General features: G+C 35.3%; 1 protein-coding gene across 3 annotated transcripts in view; it reads right to left on the bottom strand.

Annotated features, from left to right (window-relative positions):
• The window catches only part of LOC112861323 (sodium channel protein type 2 subunit alpha), a 140,548-nt gene extending 127,381 nt beyond the window's left edge, over positions 1-13,167 (bottom strand). For all 3 annotated transcript variants that reach the window (XM_086718795.1, XM_086718792.1, XM_086718796.1), the window contains exon 1: positions 12,951-13,167. Coding sequence is in view for 1 of the 3 variants with exons in the window: in XM_086718796.1 (XP_086574922.1) it covers positions 12,951-12,976 (26 nt within the window). In the remaining 2 variants the exon portion in view is untranslated. The remainder of the gene's footprint in view (positions 1-12,950) is intronic.
• Positions 13,168-17,810: the final 4,643 nt, after the last annotated feature.

Raw genomic sequence — 17,810 nt, 5'->3', positions numbered from 1 at the left:
AACTGGAAAGATAGGTGGTGCAGAATGCGGGAAGTAGAGATCACGGTCAGGTCACAGTTATTGGCAAAAAAAGATGTTTAAGGTACAACATGGGGGTGCGTGTCTCAGGAAGGGTAAAGAATACAACCATTGGAGGAAAGGAATTTAAGAAAACTAGAGAACTAAGTTGGTAATTTAGGTTTGTGTATAGAAAGGCCATCTATACACAAACTGGAATTACCAAGGTTTTAGGTAGGGGGGAGTCAGGCTGGAGATAGTGCCAGTGAATTTAAAGCCAATTCCTAGTTTTGAAGAATTACATATTTGTGCAAATTCCTAAGAAGATGCATATCCAAATGCACAAATATTCTGCATCAATATTTTGTCCTGGTTTTGCTTTTAAGTTTGAATAGTTTTGTGATGCTAAAAAGAAAGAGAAAGAAAGAATAAAGTACACACAAAATAAAACCCCTGCAGAAAAATCTCATTTAATATTATTATAATATAATCTGATTAATTAATGTGATATAATTATATAATATAATTATATAATATAATTATGTAATATAATCTCATAAAATATTATTAAACTATATCCAAGCAGCATGGATCGACAATAAAAAAATACTGTGATACAAATTATAATATTTACTCATAAAAGGAAAAATATTATCATGTGCCAAATAGTGGATAACACTTTATTTGTATTTTTAATCTGCAAAAGAAATGCATGATTACTATTAAATGTGGAAAATTAATAAAGGAAAATAAAATAAAAATACATATCCTACATACCAGTCTCCCCATACAAATCCAGAGCTCCAGAATAACCACTGTTAAAGACTCTTTGTATATTCATACAAAATGTTTCTAAACATATGTAAATATGTATCAATATATGTAATTATAACAGGTTTATTTTTCTTTTTTTCCCCACAGATAACACCATACACAACGTTATGAAACCTGCTTTTTTCAATTCACAATATTTTTTGATCATTTTCCACATCGGTATATAAGACCTAAAATTATTTTTAATATCTAGATAATATTTGTTATATGTTTGTATCACAATTGATCAAACCCGTCCCCCATTAATGGATAGGTAGGTGATTCCCAGGTTTTTGCAATTAACAAACAATGCTGTAATGAATGCCATGTGTGAGTATACCTATAAAACCAGTTCCTAGAAGTTAAAATGTTGGATCAAAAGATAAGTATCTTTTAAGTGCTGATAGATACTATCAAGTTGATAAGTATTTTTCCATTTACTTTCTCCAAAATTTATAATGGGTTTACCTTCTGTAAAAGAAAGTTGATTACAACTATTATAATGTTGATGGTAGAAATTTGGACTATTGACTAATCATTTGGACTACAGTCAAAAGAGTCAAACTGTCAAGCAGGATGTTTGACCCGCTACACAAATTCACATGTAGGTGAAAAATAATAAATAAAGAGGCTCATGGCAACACTGTTTTAATAGTAAAAAAACTATCCATCATTATAGAATTATAATTTATGATATGTTCCTATAATGGAAAGTTATACATCAGTAGAAGTTACTGAACCTGGGGGCACCTGGGTGACTCAGTCAGTTGAGCCTCCGACTTCAGCTCAGGTCATGATCTCACGGTCTGTGAGTTCGAGCCCTATGTGGGGCACTGTGCTGACAGCTCAGAGCCTGGAGCCTGCTTTGGATTCTGTGTCTTTCTCTCTCTCTGCCCCTTCCCGACTCATACTCTGTCTCTCTCTGTCTTTAAAAAATGAATAAATGTTAAAAATTTTTTTTTAAAAAGAAGTTACTGAATCTTGCGTCCCCATATCATAATCTCAATTCTCAAAAACAACATGTTGAGGGTAAAAAGCAAAATGTGAAGAGATACTTTCAGTATAATACCACTTATATAAAGATTTTAAAACATGTAAAACAGTGCTTCATATTATATATGCGTGCAAGTTGTGTGGGCCATAATTTTAAAATACAAATATAAAGATCGTGCATGAAGTTCAAAATAGCTGTTACCTGAGAAGGGAGTAATAGGAATGGGATCAATATTGAGTATAAAGGAGTCTTGCATTGTACCATATCTTATCTCTTCTGAGAATCTGAACTAATATGACAAAAGAAGCCAAGATGAAATTTTAAAAAGGAACAAATTCATAACATCACATAAGAAATATATCTCCAGAATTATGACCAGTCCCATTTTGTTGCCTTTACTGCTTTAGGTAGTCTTTGGTCAACCATGAAACCAGATGAGTAGTTTTAAGTAATTTGTTCCAGAACCATCCAATTTGGTTCAGGTGTGCCCCTTCTATTTCTGGCCCTTTTGTTGCTGTTCTTAAATTGCTCTTTCTTGTCTAGCGTGCTTAACTGTTTATACATCCTTGCCTCATACTATTGACTTCCTTTACTGGATCCCAAGTAACATTTCCTACTTTATGCCTTTTTTTTTTTTATACTAATAAATATCTAATGACTAAGAATAATGTCTAGGTTTGAAGACAGAAAGTCTCATGGTTTATGTTTCTTCTATCCAAGGAAACATGTCTTTTATCAGTACTGGAATTTTCTCTATTTAATCTTTACAAATATCAAATCTCCCCCATTAACTCCGTTATCTCTAGAACATCTGTTAGGTTGCTGAACATTTTAATTCTACTTATCATATATATTTTTTTAATGTTTATTTATTTTGAGAGAGAGAGAGACAGAGTGTGAGCAGGGGAGGGGCAGAGAGAGAGGAAAACACAGAATCTGAAGCAGGCTCCAGGCTCTGAGCTGTCAGCACAGAGCCCGATATGGGGTTTGAACCCACAAACAGTGAGATCATGACCTGAGCTGAAGTCGGAGGCTTAAGTGACTAAGCCACCCAGGCGCCCCTACTTATCATATTTTTTAACGTCAAAAATGACATTTATGTACTTTGGGTAAATCCTCACATCCATCTACAAATCTTTAATTCTTATTTCAGCTGTATCATACTGTTAAATTCATTCCTTCAGTTTTAAATGCTAATTCTTGGGGCACCTGGTTTTTATCATTTTCATTTACAAATTTCTATTTGACTTCTTTTTCTCAATATTGGCCTATTCGTATTGCATAGTGTTTTGTTTCTATTCCCTAATAATTTTAATCATTTTGAACATGCTTATTTATTGCTTATATATTATCCCATATTCCGCAGATGAAATGTATCATTTTGGTTATGCCTGCTGAACGTCCGTCCCTTATGGAGGTTTATTTCTCATATAGTATGTAATTTTTCATTGTGAGTTTATCTTAAGTTTTTTTCTTCCTTTAAGACCTAAGATTTGAAAAAATGATTTTACAATAATTTATAATGATTTAGATTTACACTGACTTAGCAATTTTGCAACTGCTTCTGCCAAGCATTCCAAACTATCATTGGCCTGATACTGATTTTTATGTTACTTTCGACACTGAGGAATTCCTTTCCACAGAATAGCATATGACCAGATTCAGAAGTGATTTGAGGCAGTGCCTGGGTTTTAATTCTTTCTAAAAGACTTTTTTTTTTTCCTGAAAGACAGGATAGAGGCAAGTTTCTTTGAATTGCTGATTATATTTTTTAATTCTCATTTCAGTGAAAAACACAACTTCTTGAGGCTCTATGCTCTATTCAGTGGTTGTCAATTTCAACTTCTGATGTTTCAAGTTAAGACTTCACCCTTATTTATACTTGCACAGACTTTGAAACTAAACCCTCTGGGAATTTGGACTTTTTTCTAGATATTATGTACCTCCTTCTACTCCTCAGATCCCTGGGTCAGCTTTCATGTTTATTACTCAGGTTTTAGTTATCACTTTATTTTTGATTATTGAAGGCTTCTTTTTATTTATTTGGAACTTAACCATGCATTTTAAAGCATTTTTATTGTGTTTTATCTAGAGTTTCTAGATGTTGGCAAATGAATTCTATGTTCAATCCGCCAAGTTGTCAGAATTGAACACTCTCATAGGTTTTGTGCAAATTATTACTTTTATCTTAGTAGCCCTCATTTCACCTTGAAATTCCTGGGGATATAGACCGTTCTGATTCTGAGGATATAGGATTTATGCTGGAACCCATCCATACAGATCTTTTTCCTGAAAAACTGTGAATAAGCTACATCGAGTGCAAAAGAATTTCCTGTACTCCGCTTCTTTCAGCTGAGTCTAGGTTGGTAATAACAGGATGTATTTACTAACACAGTTGTTTCTGCAAACAACTGACTTCCTTAGAAAGTCAGGCTCAAAATTCATAAAATTATGTCATTCCTGGTGATATAGCTAAGGATTCAATAAGAGTCGTTAGAGATTTCAGTTGGTAGATTTTAGCAAGGCCAGTAACTGAGCAGCTCACTGAATATTCTTTGTCTAAATTGATGGGCCATTTTACATTTTTTTTTTTTTTAATTTTTTTTTCAACGTTTATTTATTTTTGGGACAGAGAGAGACAGAGCATGAACGGGGGAGGGGCAGAGAGAGAGGGAGACACAGAATCGGAAACAGGCTCCAGGCTCTGAGCCATCAGCCCAGAGCCCGACGCGGGGCTCGAACTCACGGACCGCGAGATCATGACCTGGCTGAAGTCGGACGCTTAACCGACTGCGCCACCCAGGCGCCCCATTTTACATTTTAACTTTCTGACACCTAAGCACCTAAATCATGGGCCATTAATTTATGTAGAATGATCAAGTAGAAAACATGGCATAGTCCTTTTTTGACTTTCCTCCTTTCCAACTGTTAGAAACGTGATGACCATATACCACACTTTTCCTGAGATAGTCCTGAAATACGTTGTTCTTGAGAAATTAACAGACTACATCCTAAAGTTAAGATGATATGCTATGGTCACTCTGTCTAAATAAGTAGGCTCTCCAGACTTCTGGGACTGTTTATGCAGAAAATAGCAAAAGTAAGTCTGGGTACTTCTCTGGCATTATTCTAGTTGCCTGACAATTTCTGGGCCACCATTGTTGCTCAATCCAGCTGAGACACACAAAGAAGAAAGCATCATAGCTCCTAATTCTGGGTTGATAGAGATACTATCCAGTTGGCCTCTGGCTGGCTTACTTCATGCCTTACATATTTCACCTTTTGATATCAGTTATTCAGAGAAGGGAGAGAGTGTCAGTCTTCTCTTACCATAATCTTGTCATAAACCTTTTACTTTTCATGATATTCCAACCAATCCACTATTCTTTATACAAAGCCTAATAGGAACTTTCTTGTTGCATTGTCATTGTCCCATACATTACCAACCAACACAAGCTGTAACAGGGCACAATTATGCAGTCACATAGCTGCATGCTTATTTGCTAATACCATCAAGACATGTTCATGAGGAAGGCATATTATAATATCAACCAATCCTAGATACTAATACAAGATTTAATCGTTCCAAACTTTAATAATAATCCTAACAATTCAAAATACTCATTGAGGATGACTGCTTCCTAAGATCATTTTATTCCAGTGAAAAATGATATTTTAGCAAGCAGAAACAAAGTTAACTAAAATTATGATACTCTTACACTCAAAAATCTCTTAGCACATTCTGATAAATGAAATATATTTAAATACCTTGGATTCTTAAACTATTTCTCCAGAATTTTAACAAATAACTAAGGCTCCTTACATGATAGAAAAGTGTTGTTATTATTAAAAAAAATTTTTTAAATGTTTATTTATTATTGAAAGAGAGAGACACATGGTGTGAGCAGGGGAGAGGCAGAGAGAGAGAGAGGGAGACAGAGAATCTGTGCTGAGCTGTAGGCACAGAGCCAGATGTAGGGCTCGAACCCATGAACCACGAGATCATAACCTGAGCCAAATTTGGACACTCAACCAACTGAGCCACCCAGGTGCCCCCAAAAGTTTTTTTTTTTATTATTAGTATAGTTATATTTTCCTCCAAATAAATGTATTGACTTAAAAGTTTAATGGAATATTACCAGGAAAAATCTACCCTTTTGATTTGCAAAATCTACCTCCACTTCAGCTTCCCTCTACCTCTAATTTCTCTATACCCAAATGCAATAAGAATGAATATTATAGGGACACAAGTGAGTAGCATTTGAGATGCAGTATGATTTCATATGATGTTCTTGATGCTGGTTATCTCTTCCTACATGGAAATAGTATCTCAATAGGCCCTACTATATTGCTAATGGTATTCATCATTATCATCACAATGTATATAAAATTTGAATTTCTTAAAATCATTGTAATATGAAATTACATTTTGATCATTAAAGATCTTATTTGACTTCACTGGCATTATGACTTCTTTTCTGAGTCCTAGAAAGATCTTTCACCAACATAAGCAAACCATTTTTTTCATAAATCTTACTTTTATTACAGTTAAAAAAATAGACAATCATACTAAACTTGTATTCTACAGGTAAAAGACCTGTGAAGTAACTGCAAAATCCAAATCCATAGCATTTTAAAAGGTAAAGCCTATGTTAAATCTCTTGAATTTTTTCCCAAATTGGTTTCCATTTGATATAAACTTGTTTATAACTATCATCAGTGTTTAAAGAACACTGAATAAGATGCATTAAAAATTTACAAAGCCAATTGTAGCAACGTGGATGGAACTGGAGAGTCTTATGCTAAGTGAAATAAGTCATACAGAGAACACAGATACCATATGTTTTCACTCTTATGTGGATCCTGAGAAACTTAACAGAAACCCATGGGGGAGGGGAAGGGAAAAAAAAAAAAAAAAGAGGTTATAGTGGGAGAGAGCCAAAGCATAAGAGACTCTTAAAAGAACAAACTGAGGGTTGATGGGGGGTGGGAGGGAGGGGAGGGTGGGGGATGGGTATTGAGGAGGGAACCTTTTGGGATGAGTACTGGGTGTTGTATGGAAACCAATTTGACAATAAATTTCGTATATTGAAAAAAAAAACTGAGAACAAAGTGAGGGTTGATGGGGGGCGGGAGGGAGGGGGGGTGGGTGATGGGTATTAAGGAGGGCACCTTTTGGGATGAGACTTGGGTGTTGTGTGGAAACCAATTTGACAATAAATTTCATATATTGAAAAAAAAATTTACAAAGCCAAAAGTGATAAAGTCAGGGAATATAATGGGGGGATTTTTTTTTTCCCCAATGGCAGGATCCAAAAGTGGTTTGGAGTTGATACTGAAAGCATTTGTGGCCTTTGTCAGAAAAGTTTTTGAATGGAAATTTTAGAAGACTTTGATGTATACCTTCTAGGATGTTTGTTTAGAGCAGAAATATGAAAAAATGTTATTCCAAGACCTGCTTTGTATTTTGTATGACCTATTATAAAATTATAATACTATAAAATAAACATATTTCAAAGGAAATTAACAACAAAACCAAATATAGAATTGAATCCCTGTGAAAGTCTGGGCTGAGAAGTGATAACTTAGGTTTGCTGTATGATTAGCATTGCCCATGACCCTCCTATGGGTGCACAGCAGCTGTTAATGGAATTACACTTGAGTTAAGGTTTCTATTTCAAATTATCAGCTATCCCATCCATACCACCAAAAGTTTCTGCACTGCTAGTGAAGAAAAGATGAAGAAAAATAAACATCAAATGTTCTGAAATGCACAAAGACTAAGGCTTCCATAGCTGTCAGTAATAACCTTAATTTCTTAATAACAATAGAATAAAAATGAACACAGATAAAAGCTAAATTCTATCGTAATATTTTAATGCCTGGGAATTGAAGCTAAATAAAGATGAAATCATTTATTAAGCTTAGAAACTGAATGAGGTAGTTATCAGGATGTCTAGAAGTGACCTCCACAAAAAGAAGTTTGGGAAGAAGAGGGTGGGGCGAGTCTGCCTTTACAATGTTGCCCAAGGTCAGCCCTGAGGGAAGACAAGTCTTCCAAGTCTGTATTTCCACCTAAACACCTACTTCTGCCCTTTTCACTGACCTGCCAGGCTTGCCACACAGTGGGATAAAATCAAGTCTAGAAACAAAAAGGTGATCTTTCTGTCCCACCCATTCTAAATTAAACTTCTGCATTCATCTAGACTGAGAAAGCAGCTATTTCAAAGGCTTCTTTCTGTGTGAAGGATGGGATTTTTCATCATACTTGTGCCTTTTTCCAGGCTTCACATTGCCATCCCCTGGCATGTCAGTGCAAGGGAATGCCTAGAGGAGATCTATGGAAGGTGCAGCTGTCAGTAGAAAGGGAAAAAGAACTTCTGGAAGGAAGATTCATAAAGGAGGTTAGTTCGCCTAAGGGAAGAAACTTCGTAATTACTTTCTTTTCTTTCTCTTCATACATATCCTTGTAAAAATACAAAATGAAACAGGGAGGCAAAGGCATGAGGTTGAATCATTAATTCAGATGCTAGCAAACTAGCCCATCTATGATCATCAAATTAGAGAAAAGATGTGAGGATGGAGTCAGAGGCCAGAGCGATTTGGCCAAAAGCTGAGGAACGTGGGTTACTTCTACAAGCTGGAAAAAGCATGGATGAGTATAGCATGGGAAATAGAATCAATAATATTGTAATAACATTGTTTGGTGACAGATGGTAACTATACTTATCGTGATGAGCACTGAGTAATGTATAGAATTGTTAAATCCATATGTTGCACACCAGAAACTAATATAACACTGTATGTTAATTATACCTAATAAAAATAATCCAATTAGATATGTATAATAGATATGTGTTGGTCTAATCCCACGAAAGTTTAAAATAGAACCTGTTTTTAAACAGGTCATTCTGTGAGAAATAGGTAACTGAAGTATGTATAACAAGTCTAATGGGAAACAGAGTTAGTTTCCAATTCGAGGATTAATGAAACTAAAAACTGCTCTATTGGAAAGTGTTTTGCTACTGAAAATTAATTATTTCTTCCAGAAAGTCCACATACCTCTCAAATAGCCTTTTTTTTGAAGAACCAACTGATTTAAATAGAAGAGATATTTATCTTACAGGCAAGGTTTTAATTTCCAAGTACAGGGCACCTAAAGCGAGTTACATCAGCTTTCCTTTTTATCACCTTCTATCCCTTCTTCCTATGTCAAAGAAAAAACATTCTGGAACCTTCCCTTTTTCATTGCCTGTAGGACTTCACTTTATTTTTTGTTTCTTCTTTCCTCAATTTCTCTCTACAGATTTCATATCCTTATTTTATGAAGGAGCTGAGGTTTTTCTAATCCTGACTAAAATCAAATTTCACTCAACAGTACCTTCCCGCTCAAGATAGAAAATGTTATCTCTCTGTTCACTGGTAGATGTCTTAAAATTTAAAATTACTCTTCAGCTTTCTCATTTCCCATTTTGTCCTAAGTCTAAGCCCCTGTCTCTGCAAATCTACTAAACCTCTTCTCGTTAAAACCCATCCATGACCTAATAATAATAATGGAGTCCATCAGCTCCAAACCTATTCTCTTGTTAATCAACCACTTTATGGGTTTGCTAATGTTTCTGATTCTTATTTTAGTAGTCAGTTTACTTGCTTTCTTTCCTAGGAAATTCTTATTCCTCCAATCTCTCCCATTACTTTCCCACAATTAATTAATATTCTTTCTGGACTCTTTTCACTCCACCTAATCTTTTTTTTTTCTTTTAATGTTTATTTTTGAGACAGAGTGTGTGAGCAGGGGTGGGAGGCAGAGAGAGAGGGGGACAGAAGATCCCAAGTGGGTTCCATGCTGAGAGCAGTGAGCTCTATGCAGGTTTTGAACTCAGGAACCATGAAATCATGACCTGAGCTGAAGTCGGAGGCTCAATGGACTGACCCACCCAGGTGTCCCAATTTAATCTTTTTTTTTAAGTTTATTTATTTTGAGAGGGAGGGAAGGGCAGAGAGAGAGAAGGAGAGAGAGAATCCCAAGCAGGCACCATGCTATCAGCACAGAGACTGCCACAGGGCTCGATCCCACAAACTGGGAAGTTATGACCTGAGCTGAAATCAGAGAGTCGGAGGCTCAATTGACTGAACTGTGCAGGTGCCCCCACTCCACCTAATCTTAGAGTTACACCAAAGTCATCTTTCCTTCACTTTTATTTCTCACTGATGTTCATTTACTGTGATCTAATTCTTGACACAGCTTCATACACACTCATATATTCAGCTTTCTTTCTAATCTATGGACATAAAATTTTCACACTGTTAACACAATTGTTTTTACCCTCTTACAGAACATCTTTATCTTAGAGTATGTGTTATTATGCCAAATACATATCATCAAAAGCCAAATTCATTATCTTTACTTTTGTTGTGGGGGGGTGGTTTGGGGGGAGCAGGGAGGAGAAAAGCAGCACAACATTCTCAGGCTTCATTCAGATTGGCTTATTTACCATTCTCTGTAATTTCTCTGTATAATGTCTTATAGTTCTCTATTGCCTTGTATTTGCCTGCCTCACTCCTTTGTGCCTGGAGTGAACAACTTTCTACATTTATTTGTTTATAACCCACTCATTCTTTTTTTTTTTTAAGTTTATTTATTTATTTATTTATTTATTTTGAGAGAGAGAGAGTATGCATGTGAGCAGGGTAGAGACAGAGAGAGAGGGAAGGAGAATCCCAACCAGGCTCTGCACTTTCAGGGCGGAGTCCGACTTGGGGTTCTAACTCACGAACCATGAAATCATGACCTGAGCTGAAACCAAGAGTCAGATGCTCTGAACCAACTGAGCCACTCAGGTGCTCCATATAACCCACTCACTCTTAAAGATCTAATTTAACTATTATATCCTCTTAAAATTGTTTTTTCTGGGTTCTAAGCTCCCCATGGACAGAAATGTTGACTCTTAACTTATTTTGAATCTCAGGATGTAACACAGTGCCTGGCACAAGATAGGTGCTTATATACCTGCTCTGTTCACCTTCTCACCTTTTGTCACTCTTATTTTGATGTTGGTAATATTTTGAGTGATAGTACTATTTGTGCATATACATTTCCATGCTAAATTCCATGAAGAACACTCCACACCTTTGTTTATGTCTCAATCTCTACCATGGATAGTTCTTGGTAGATGCATGGTACTCAATAAATATTGTTGTGGAAGTGACACATTTTATTTAATCCCTTTCCTTTCTCAAGATATTGCAAAAGTAGGGCACAGTCTGTGCTTTCAGTAAGTGAAAAAAAAAAAGGTGGGGGAAGGCCAGAGCATGAGATGATGTTTTTGTGAGCATCAATAGACTAATCTATATGTATTGTCCACACTTATTAGGTAGAAGGAATAGAGATGTGAGTTAGTATGTTACCATCCACATCATTTATGGTCAAAGAATAGAATAATGTACCTCATCGAATGGGGAAGGAGAATACTAAGAAACAGAGTCTCCATAGTCGTTGTCTTAGACTAATTTTCCTGGGTGCTTTGTCAAGAGCCCTGAGACAATTGAGTAGTGCATATAATATGCCATTAAATAACATAATGTGTACTTTGACAGAAGCTCTATTTCATAGAATTAGCAGACACACACACATATAGTCAATATCAGCACACCTGGTGTATGCCATTTGGATATGTCCACATTAGAGGTAAATTGTGTTACTGCTATGAAATACATTGAAAACTGTCAATCTGTGTTCTAGCCTTGTCTCTGAATCTAATTTAGCATGTGGCTATGGAAAACTGAATCTCACTGCTGCAGTTATTTTAAAACAATGAAATAAATAAATGTTAAAAATCTGTGGTTCTAAAAATTGCCATGTGTACAGAACTATGTGGAACTTAAATCTCCTTATAGGCCTCACATGTCCAAAGAATGGATCTTTTTCCCTTGGTGGTTCGAACCAGTCTATAAAATCTTTCCCCATAGCTTGCACAACCTCTGACACAGCACAACTACCTCTTTATAGAAAAACGATGAGTAAGATAGAAACATATCAATGCACCCCTACTACCTGCCACCTCTACCACCACCATCACACACACACACACACACACACACACACACACACACACACACACACTAATGTACACACACACTACTCTTCCCAAAGGGAAGAAGATGAGGCACTTCAAAACAATCTCACAAAAATAATTTTTGAATGTTTTAAATTTTCACTTAAAATTGATATAAATGACAATTAGGACTTTTAATGTGGGATTTCTAAATTGCTCTCTCCCCATTAAATTGATAACAATGAAAAGAGGATTTAGGGAGAAGTCATGAGAAGCAGCAGAGAAAAGCAAGGCTGTTGCATGCAATTTCCAGCTCCTGAGTCATTCCATCTTTTAGCACAGCTAATGCAACATGACCAAAAATATTTAAAATGTGAGCACCTTACACAATATCAACTAGTTTAAATGGCACAGTCCTACCATCACACATCCACCAAAATCTAAGCAATATCCATTTTCTCAGCAATTAATTTGTTTTCAGTTTACTCCTTACATCCATACTAGGAGAGGGAGGGGGTCTGTACTGTCATTCCAAGTCTGTTAAAGACATTATACAAATATTTCATGGGAGAAATGACTTACATATTTTTTGTAAAATGGAAAAAGAAAAACCCACATAACTAATCCATACCATCATAGCCGGCAGGAATTGTTTAGAAGGCCTTTGGGCTCAGAATGTTGGTGTGCCTTTGAGGCGTCTATCACAAGGCTCAGCCCTGGGCTTTGGCAAAGCCACTGCCATGTTAATCTGCTTCATTACATCTCTACAATTTGTTCACTGCATTAAGGAGCAGTATTTCCCTTGTGAGAGGAAGACCCATCCTTCACTTTGAAAGCTTTACCTTCAAAAGGTACACAAATGTAGTCACAGATAGGCACTAAAGGCCAGAAAGCCAAAGAAATATTAAAATACAACATGTCAGAGTCAAATCTCATTTCAATGCAGGAAGATTTAAAGATCCAGGGCAGCTAGAATTAGAGCTTTTCCATCTTTCAGATCTAAATCCAAGCTTACAAAGCGCACACTTTAATTATTATTAACACAGATAACAATTCATGGATAGATCAAAGGTAGAATCATGTTGCCTTACCTGAAATAAAGGGAATTGTAAATCATAGCACAGAATCCATATTTGTGGTGAATATAATAGTCTCCAATGCAGTTCTTCAGAATTTTGACTGAAGCAGAAAATAAAATCTCACATGTGTTCCATCCTCAAGAAGAAAAAACGAGAAAGGACGACCGCAGCATCCTCTCTGCTTCTGCTTTAGCTTTCTGTTCTGACGCTCACTCGATGGTACCCACTGTCTGTTAGAAAGCAGCATGCTAAATTGAAAAATAAATAAATAAATAAATATAAGCCTGCGTCTTACATGACAGCTCCATCTTCTGGCCAAAACTGGAACCATTTTCATTCAAGATCCTTTGGCAATGCTACATTTAGCAAGCTTGATTAAATGGTGTATATAGCACATAATTCCACTGTATTTCAAATCAACTACCTTAATTAATTGTAAATTAAACATTTAGGAAGCATTAGAGTATACATTTTTAAAATTTGTAATCCTACTTTTGGGGTTTAGTTAAATTTACTTACATTATATTTAAACTAAATGGAAGCTTTTCATAGCATTACAAACTTAATGTTTACCTTAAGACTTACTCAACTCAACCTGAAAAAGTAACATGTATCTCTATAAAATAATTTTAGTTGCCAACTTTATCTTTACTGGTACTTTTTTGTGGAGAAGTTGTTTAAGTTTTTACTACTAGAGAAATTCTTTGTTATGTTGTTACTTTTGTTATTTGGGGGCAGTTTTGGAGGTCTAAAGTTAATGCAGGTAATAAAATTACTAAAAGGCAAACTAGAAAATCTTTAGACAACCCAAGCTTTTTAAGATATTTCAAAATATACAGATATCAAATTACGTGCTATATGGAATTTGATAATTGTAGTAAGTGTGTAGTTATGTAGTACCAGGATGGGAGAAAAATTAAATTATTACGAGAATGAATTTGGGAAATAATGTCCATTATACTGAGCATATTGTGTTCAATGTATATTTGTTTAATTTTTCTATCGTCAATTATGAAGATCTGGTTCATTCTTAAATTTCTAAATAAAAAGATGGACAGCTTTCTTTCCACTTTTTTACAATACCATTCAAATTTGGGGACAGGTGTATGAACTAAAATTCCCCCTACTCTAGTCTTTTGATATCCCAGAGCGCTGATCATTGGTTGCTGTGTGGTAACGCTATCCGTGGTGCTGAAACCAACACCAGAGCTTAAAGGATTCTAGATCTTAAACTGGCCTGAAATGTTGTCATTGTAATATTTGATATATATTTTATCTAAAAAATTTTAAATATAAATTTTATTTATTTTGTTTTAAAATATTGATAAAATATTTGATATAGAATTATTTGACATTTTATCCAGAATAAGTGCTAGTATCCAAGATACAAATATCTAAGAAATATTTTATCCACAGAATATGTAGTATACATGTTGACTGGAAGCCATCATGCTGATAAATCTATTTATTAAAAATATGATTATCAGCCACACATTTTTGTCCTTTTTTAATATTTCATTTTATCCTTGCTGAGGTCATATTATGTAGATTGAGCCGCCATTAGTGCCCCATTGAATAGATGAGAATACCCAAGCCCACTCTTTAATAATTTGTCCAGAGTTAAGTAATAAGCGCATCAAAAGAACAAATCTAGTTCTCTAAATTTTACCTGACCACTATACCTACAATATAATTAAGATACATTTGTATTGTTTCTAAAGTATATTACTAACATTGCACAAATAAAAAACGTGACTTAGTAGGTCACATTACTTAAATATGTACACTCAACTATTTCACCTCATAAGTTTTCTGCAAAAATATAGGATACCATTGTAAATTCTCAGAGCACATAAGTCATGATAATTTTTTTCAAATTTTCCAACAAATCACTCCTAACGGCCAAGAAACTTGAACTAATCAGATTAGAGCTTGAGACGCCACAAACATGAAATATCATTGAACCTTCACTTTATCTTTAATATCATACAAATTTTATAATAATTTATATAGAATTTAAATATTTTTTCTTCAACGTTTATTTATTTTTGGGACAGAGAGAGACAGAGCATGAACGGGGGAGGGGCAGAGAGAGAGGGAGACACAGAATCGGAAGCAGGCTCCAGGCTCCGAGCCATCAGCCCAGAGCCCGACGCGGGGCTCGAACTCCCGGACCGCGAGATCGTGACCTGGCTGAAGTCGGACGCTTAACCGACTGCGCCACCCAGGCGCCCCTAAATATTTTTTCTTAAAATATGAATCAGTTGTCCCATTATTTTGAGGGTAAATTTTACGCATTAGGAAGATGTGTCTAACTTATCCTGGGATTTTGTGTACCTCCAGGCATGCCACCACATGCTCCTAGGGGTACAATATTCCAGTTTGAGGACCATGAACTTATGTGCCATAAAATCAATTTATCTCAGCAAATAGGTAATTACCTAAAATATTTTTCATTTATTCCTTTATAGCATATACCTTTAGTTTTGACAAATCACAAACATAGAGTTCAATATTAACAGGTTATACCTTTAAAAATATATATTTTTGCATCCATTTTTAGCATGCTCTTGTCAAAGTCACTCTGGTAAATTGTAAACATTTTCACAATCCTTTCCTCCTCCCCTATTCATGTTGTTTGCAGTGTGAATACTATTAGGAGATGGAGATTATATTTCTATCTTTTATCTGGGCTGACCTCATGACTTGGCAAAAGAATATAGTGGAAGTGACACTATTCCAGTTTCAAGTCTAGACCTAAAAATTTCTTGCACCCTTCCACTTATTTTCTTGGAACCCTCTCTGACCACCAGGTGAACAAGTCTGGGTTGCCTGATGGAACACATGAGACCACATGGAGCAAAGACAGGTTTCTTTGCTGTGAACTTCCAAGAACAGCTAGCCCAAGCTGACATGGCAGCTGATGCAAGTGAATGAACAAATCCAGCTAAGATCAGCTAAGTCTAACCAGGATCAGGAGAACCAAAAACCAAGAAGTACCTAAATGCTCATTTGTAATGTGCCAGACCCAATTTCTTCATGTTTAATCCAATGATCCATTTTTCAACCATAATATTTAAAAGCATTTGAAAGGTTTGCTTACTTCCTCTTTCTTGAAATACTTTCCTCATTTGCCTTTGCTTGGGACCATTCCATAGTCTACTTCTTCTACACATGGTTGCTTTTCCTCAGTGCCCTTTGCTGGTTTTCCCTTCCATTTTCTTACCTTTGAACATTGATGTGCCCCAGAAAACAGTCTTTGACAACTTCCAAATTATTGTTCTAGCCTACTGCACTCTCCTGAACTATAGAATTACAATCAAATGCCATTCAACATATTCACTCTCTATTAACTTAACATGTCTAAAATGAGCTTCTGCATCTCTTGTAATATTCACCATCTTAGGTAATAGCAATTCCATCTCTTAATGGTGTTAATTAAGCTAAAACGTTAATGTCACCATTGACTCTTCTTTTACTTTTATACTCCACATCTAATTAGTTTGTGAGTACTGCTGGCTCCTCTTTCAAAATATACATAAATATACACATAATCATACTCAAAATATACAAAATATACACATAATCATACTCAAAATATACAAAATATACACATAATCATACTCACTACTTTACTCTATTTTATCATGGCATAAGCCACCATCATTCTTATTTTGTATTTTTGCTTCTTAACTACTTTTCCTCTACTTTTCACTTGCTTTTGCTATCATCTATGTTAACATAGAAACTGAAGGCATGCTATTAAACTGTACATCATATAATGTACTCCTCTTTTCAAAATTATCCAGTGGCTGTCCATCTCCCTCAGAATAAAACCAAAGTCTGCACAAGTGCTCACAATGTTCTGAGCAATATGGGCCTCTTTACTTCTCTGATTCATTCTCTAGTTCCTCTTGACTTCACTCAGTCTATTCCAACCACTCTGGTCTCTTTGCTAGTTACTCAAACATGGCAGCAATGCTACTTCCTCAGAAAGTTTCCACATTGGGATCTCTGTGCCTGGAATGCTCTTCTATGGGTTACATCTGGCTCATTTCCTCTGTCATTCCAGTTGTGGCTCAGAATGACCTCCTCACTGAAGCTAGCCCTGACTCTTACCACCACATCCGTACCTCTTTTGTTTTTATTTTTTCTTATATTACTTAGTTGGCATACTATATATTTTATTTATCTCTGCTAAGAAAAAAACTAAGCTCCATGAAGGCAGAAATATTTGTCTATGTTGTTCATTGCTATAAACCTGGTTCACAAAACAGCACCTGGAACATCAAAGCTACCCAAATAAAGAATGAATGTTTCAGACATAGAATATGCATATCATTTTTATTACTATATCATGGAAATGTTATTTATTTTTATGTATGGATTCCCATGCTTTCATTAACATGTCTGTCATAGAATGTGAATTCAATGTGGTAAATAGCATGTCCTTTGATTAAACTATCATCCAAAATCTGAACAGAAAGCCGAATTTATGGTGGGTATTCAGTAAATATACTGGGTTAATTATACAAAAATTAAATGTAGACCACTACGCGCTACAAATGTTTTCAATGGAGTTCTAAAATAATTGTGGTAAAATAGCATTGAACAACTCTTATTTTATGTTAGTTTTTTTTGTCACTTTGAAAGAGACTTTGAACAACTTTGAGGAGATTATTACAGCCTTATTTTTATTAAAAATGTATATTCTAATCCAGAATATATATATGTATGATACACACACACACACACACACACACACACACATATGTATTCTGAGATCAACTTGAAATTCTTTTGGCTAGCAACAGTAAACCAATAAAGCACAATTTCTTAATGATATATCTCTCTGGCACTACTTTAATCATA

This window comes from Puma concolor, chromosome C1, assembly GCF_028749965.1.
Source record: "Puma concolor isolate L17-30 chromosome C1, mPumCon1.1.hap2, whole genome shotgun sequence".
In the NCBI taxonomy this organism is placed as follows: Eukaryota; Metazoa; Chordata; class Mammalia; order Carnivora; family Felidae; genus Puma; species Puma concolor.
The sequence above is the reverse complement of the archived record's forward strand: the minus strand, read 5'-3'. Positions and strand labels throughout refer to the sequence as shown.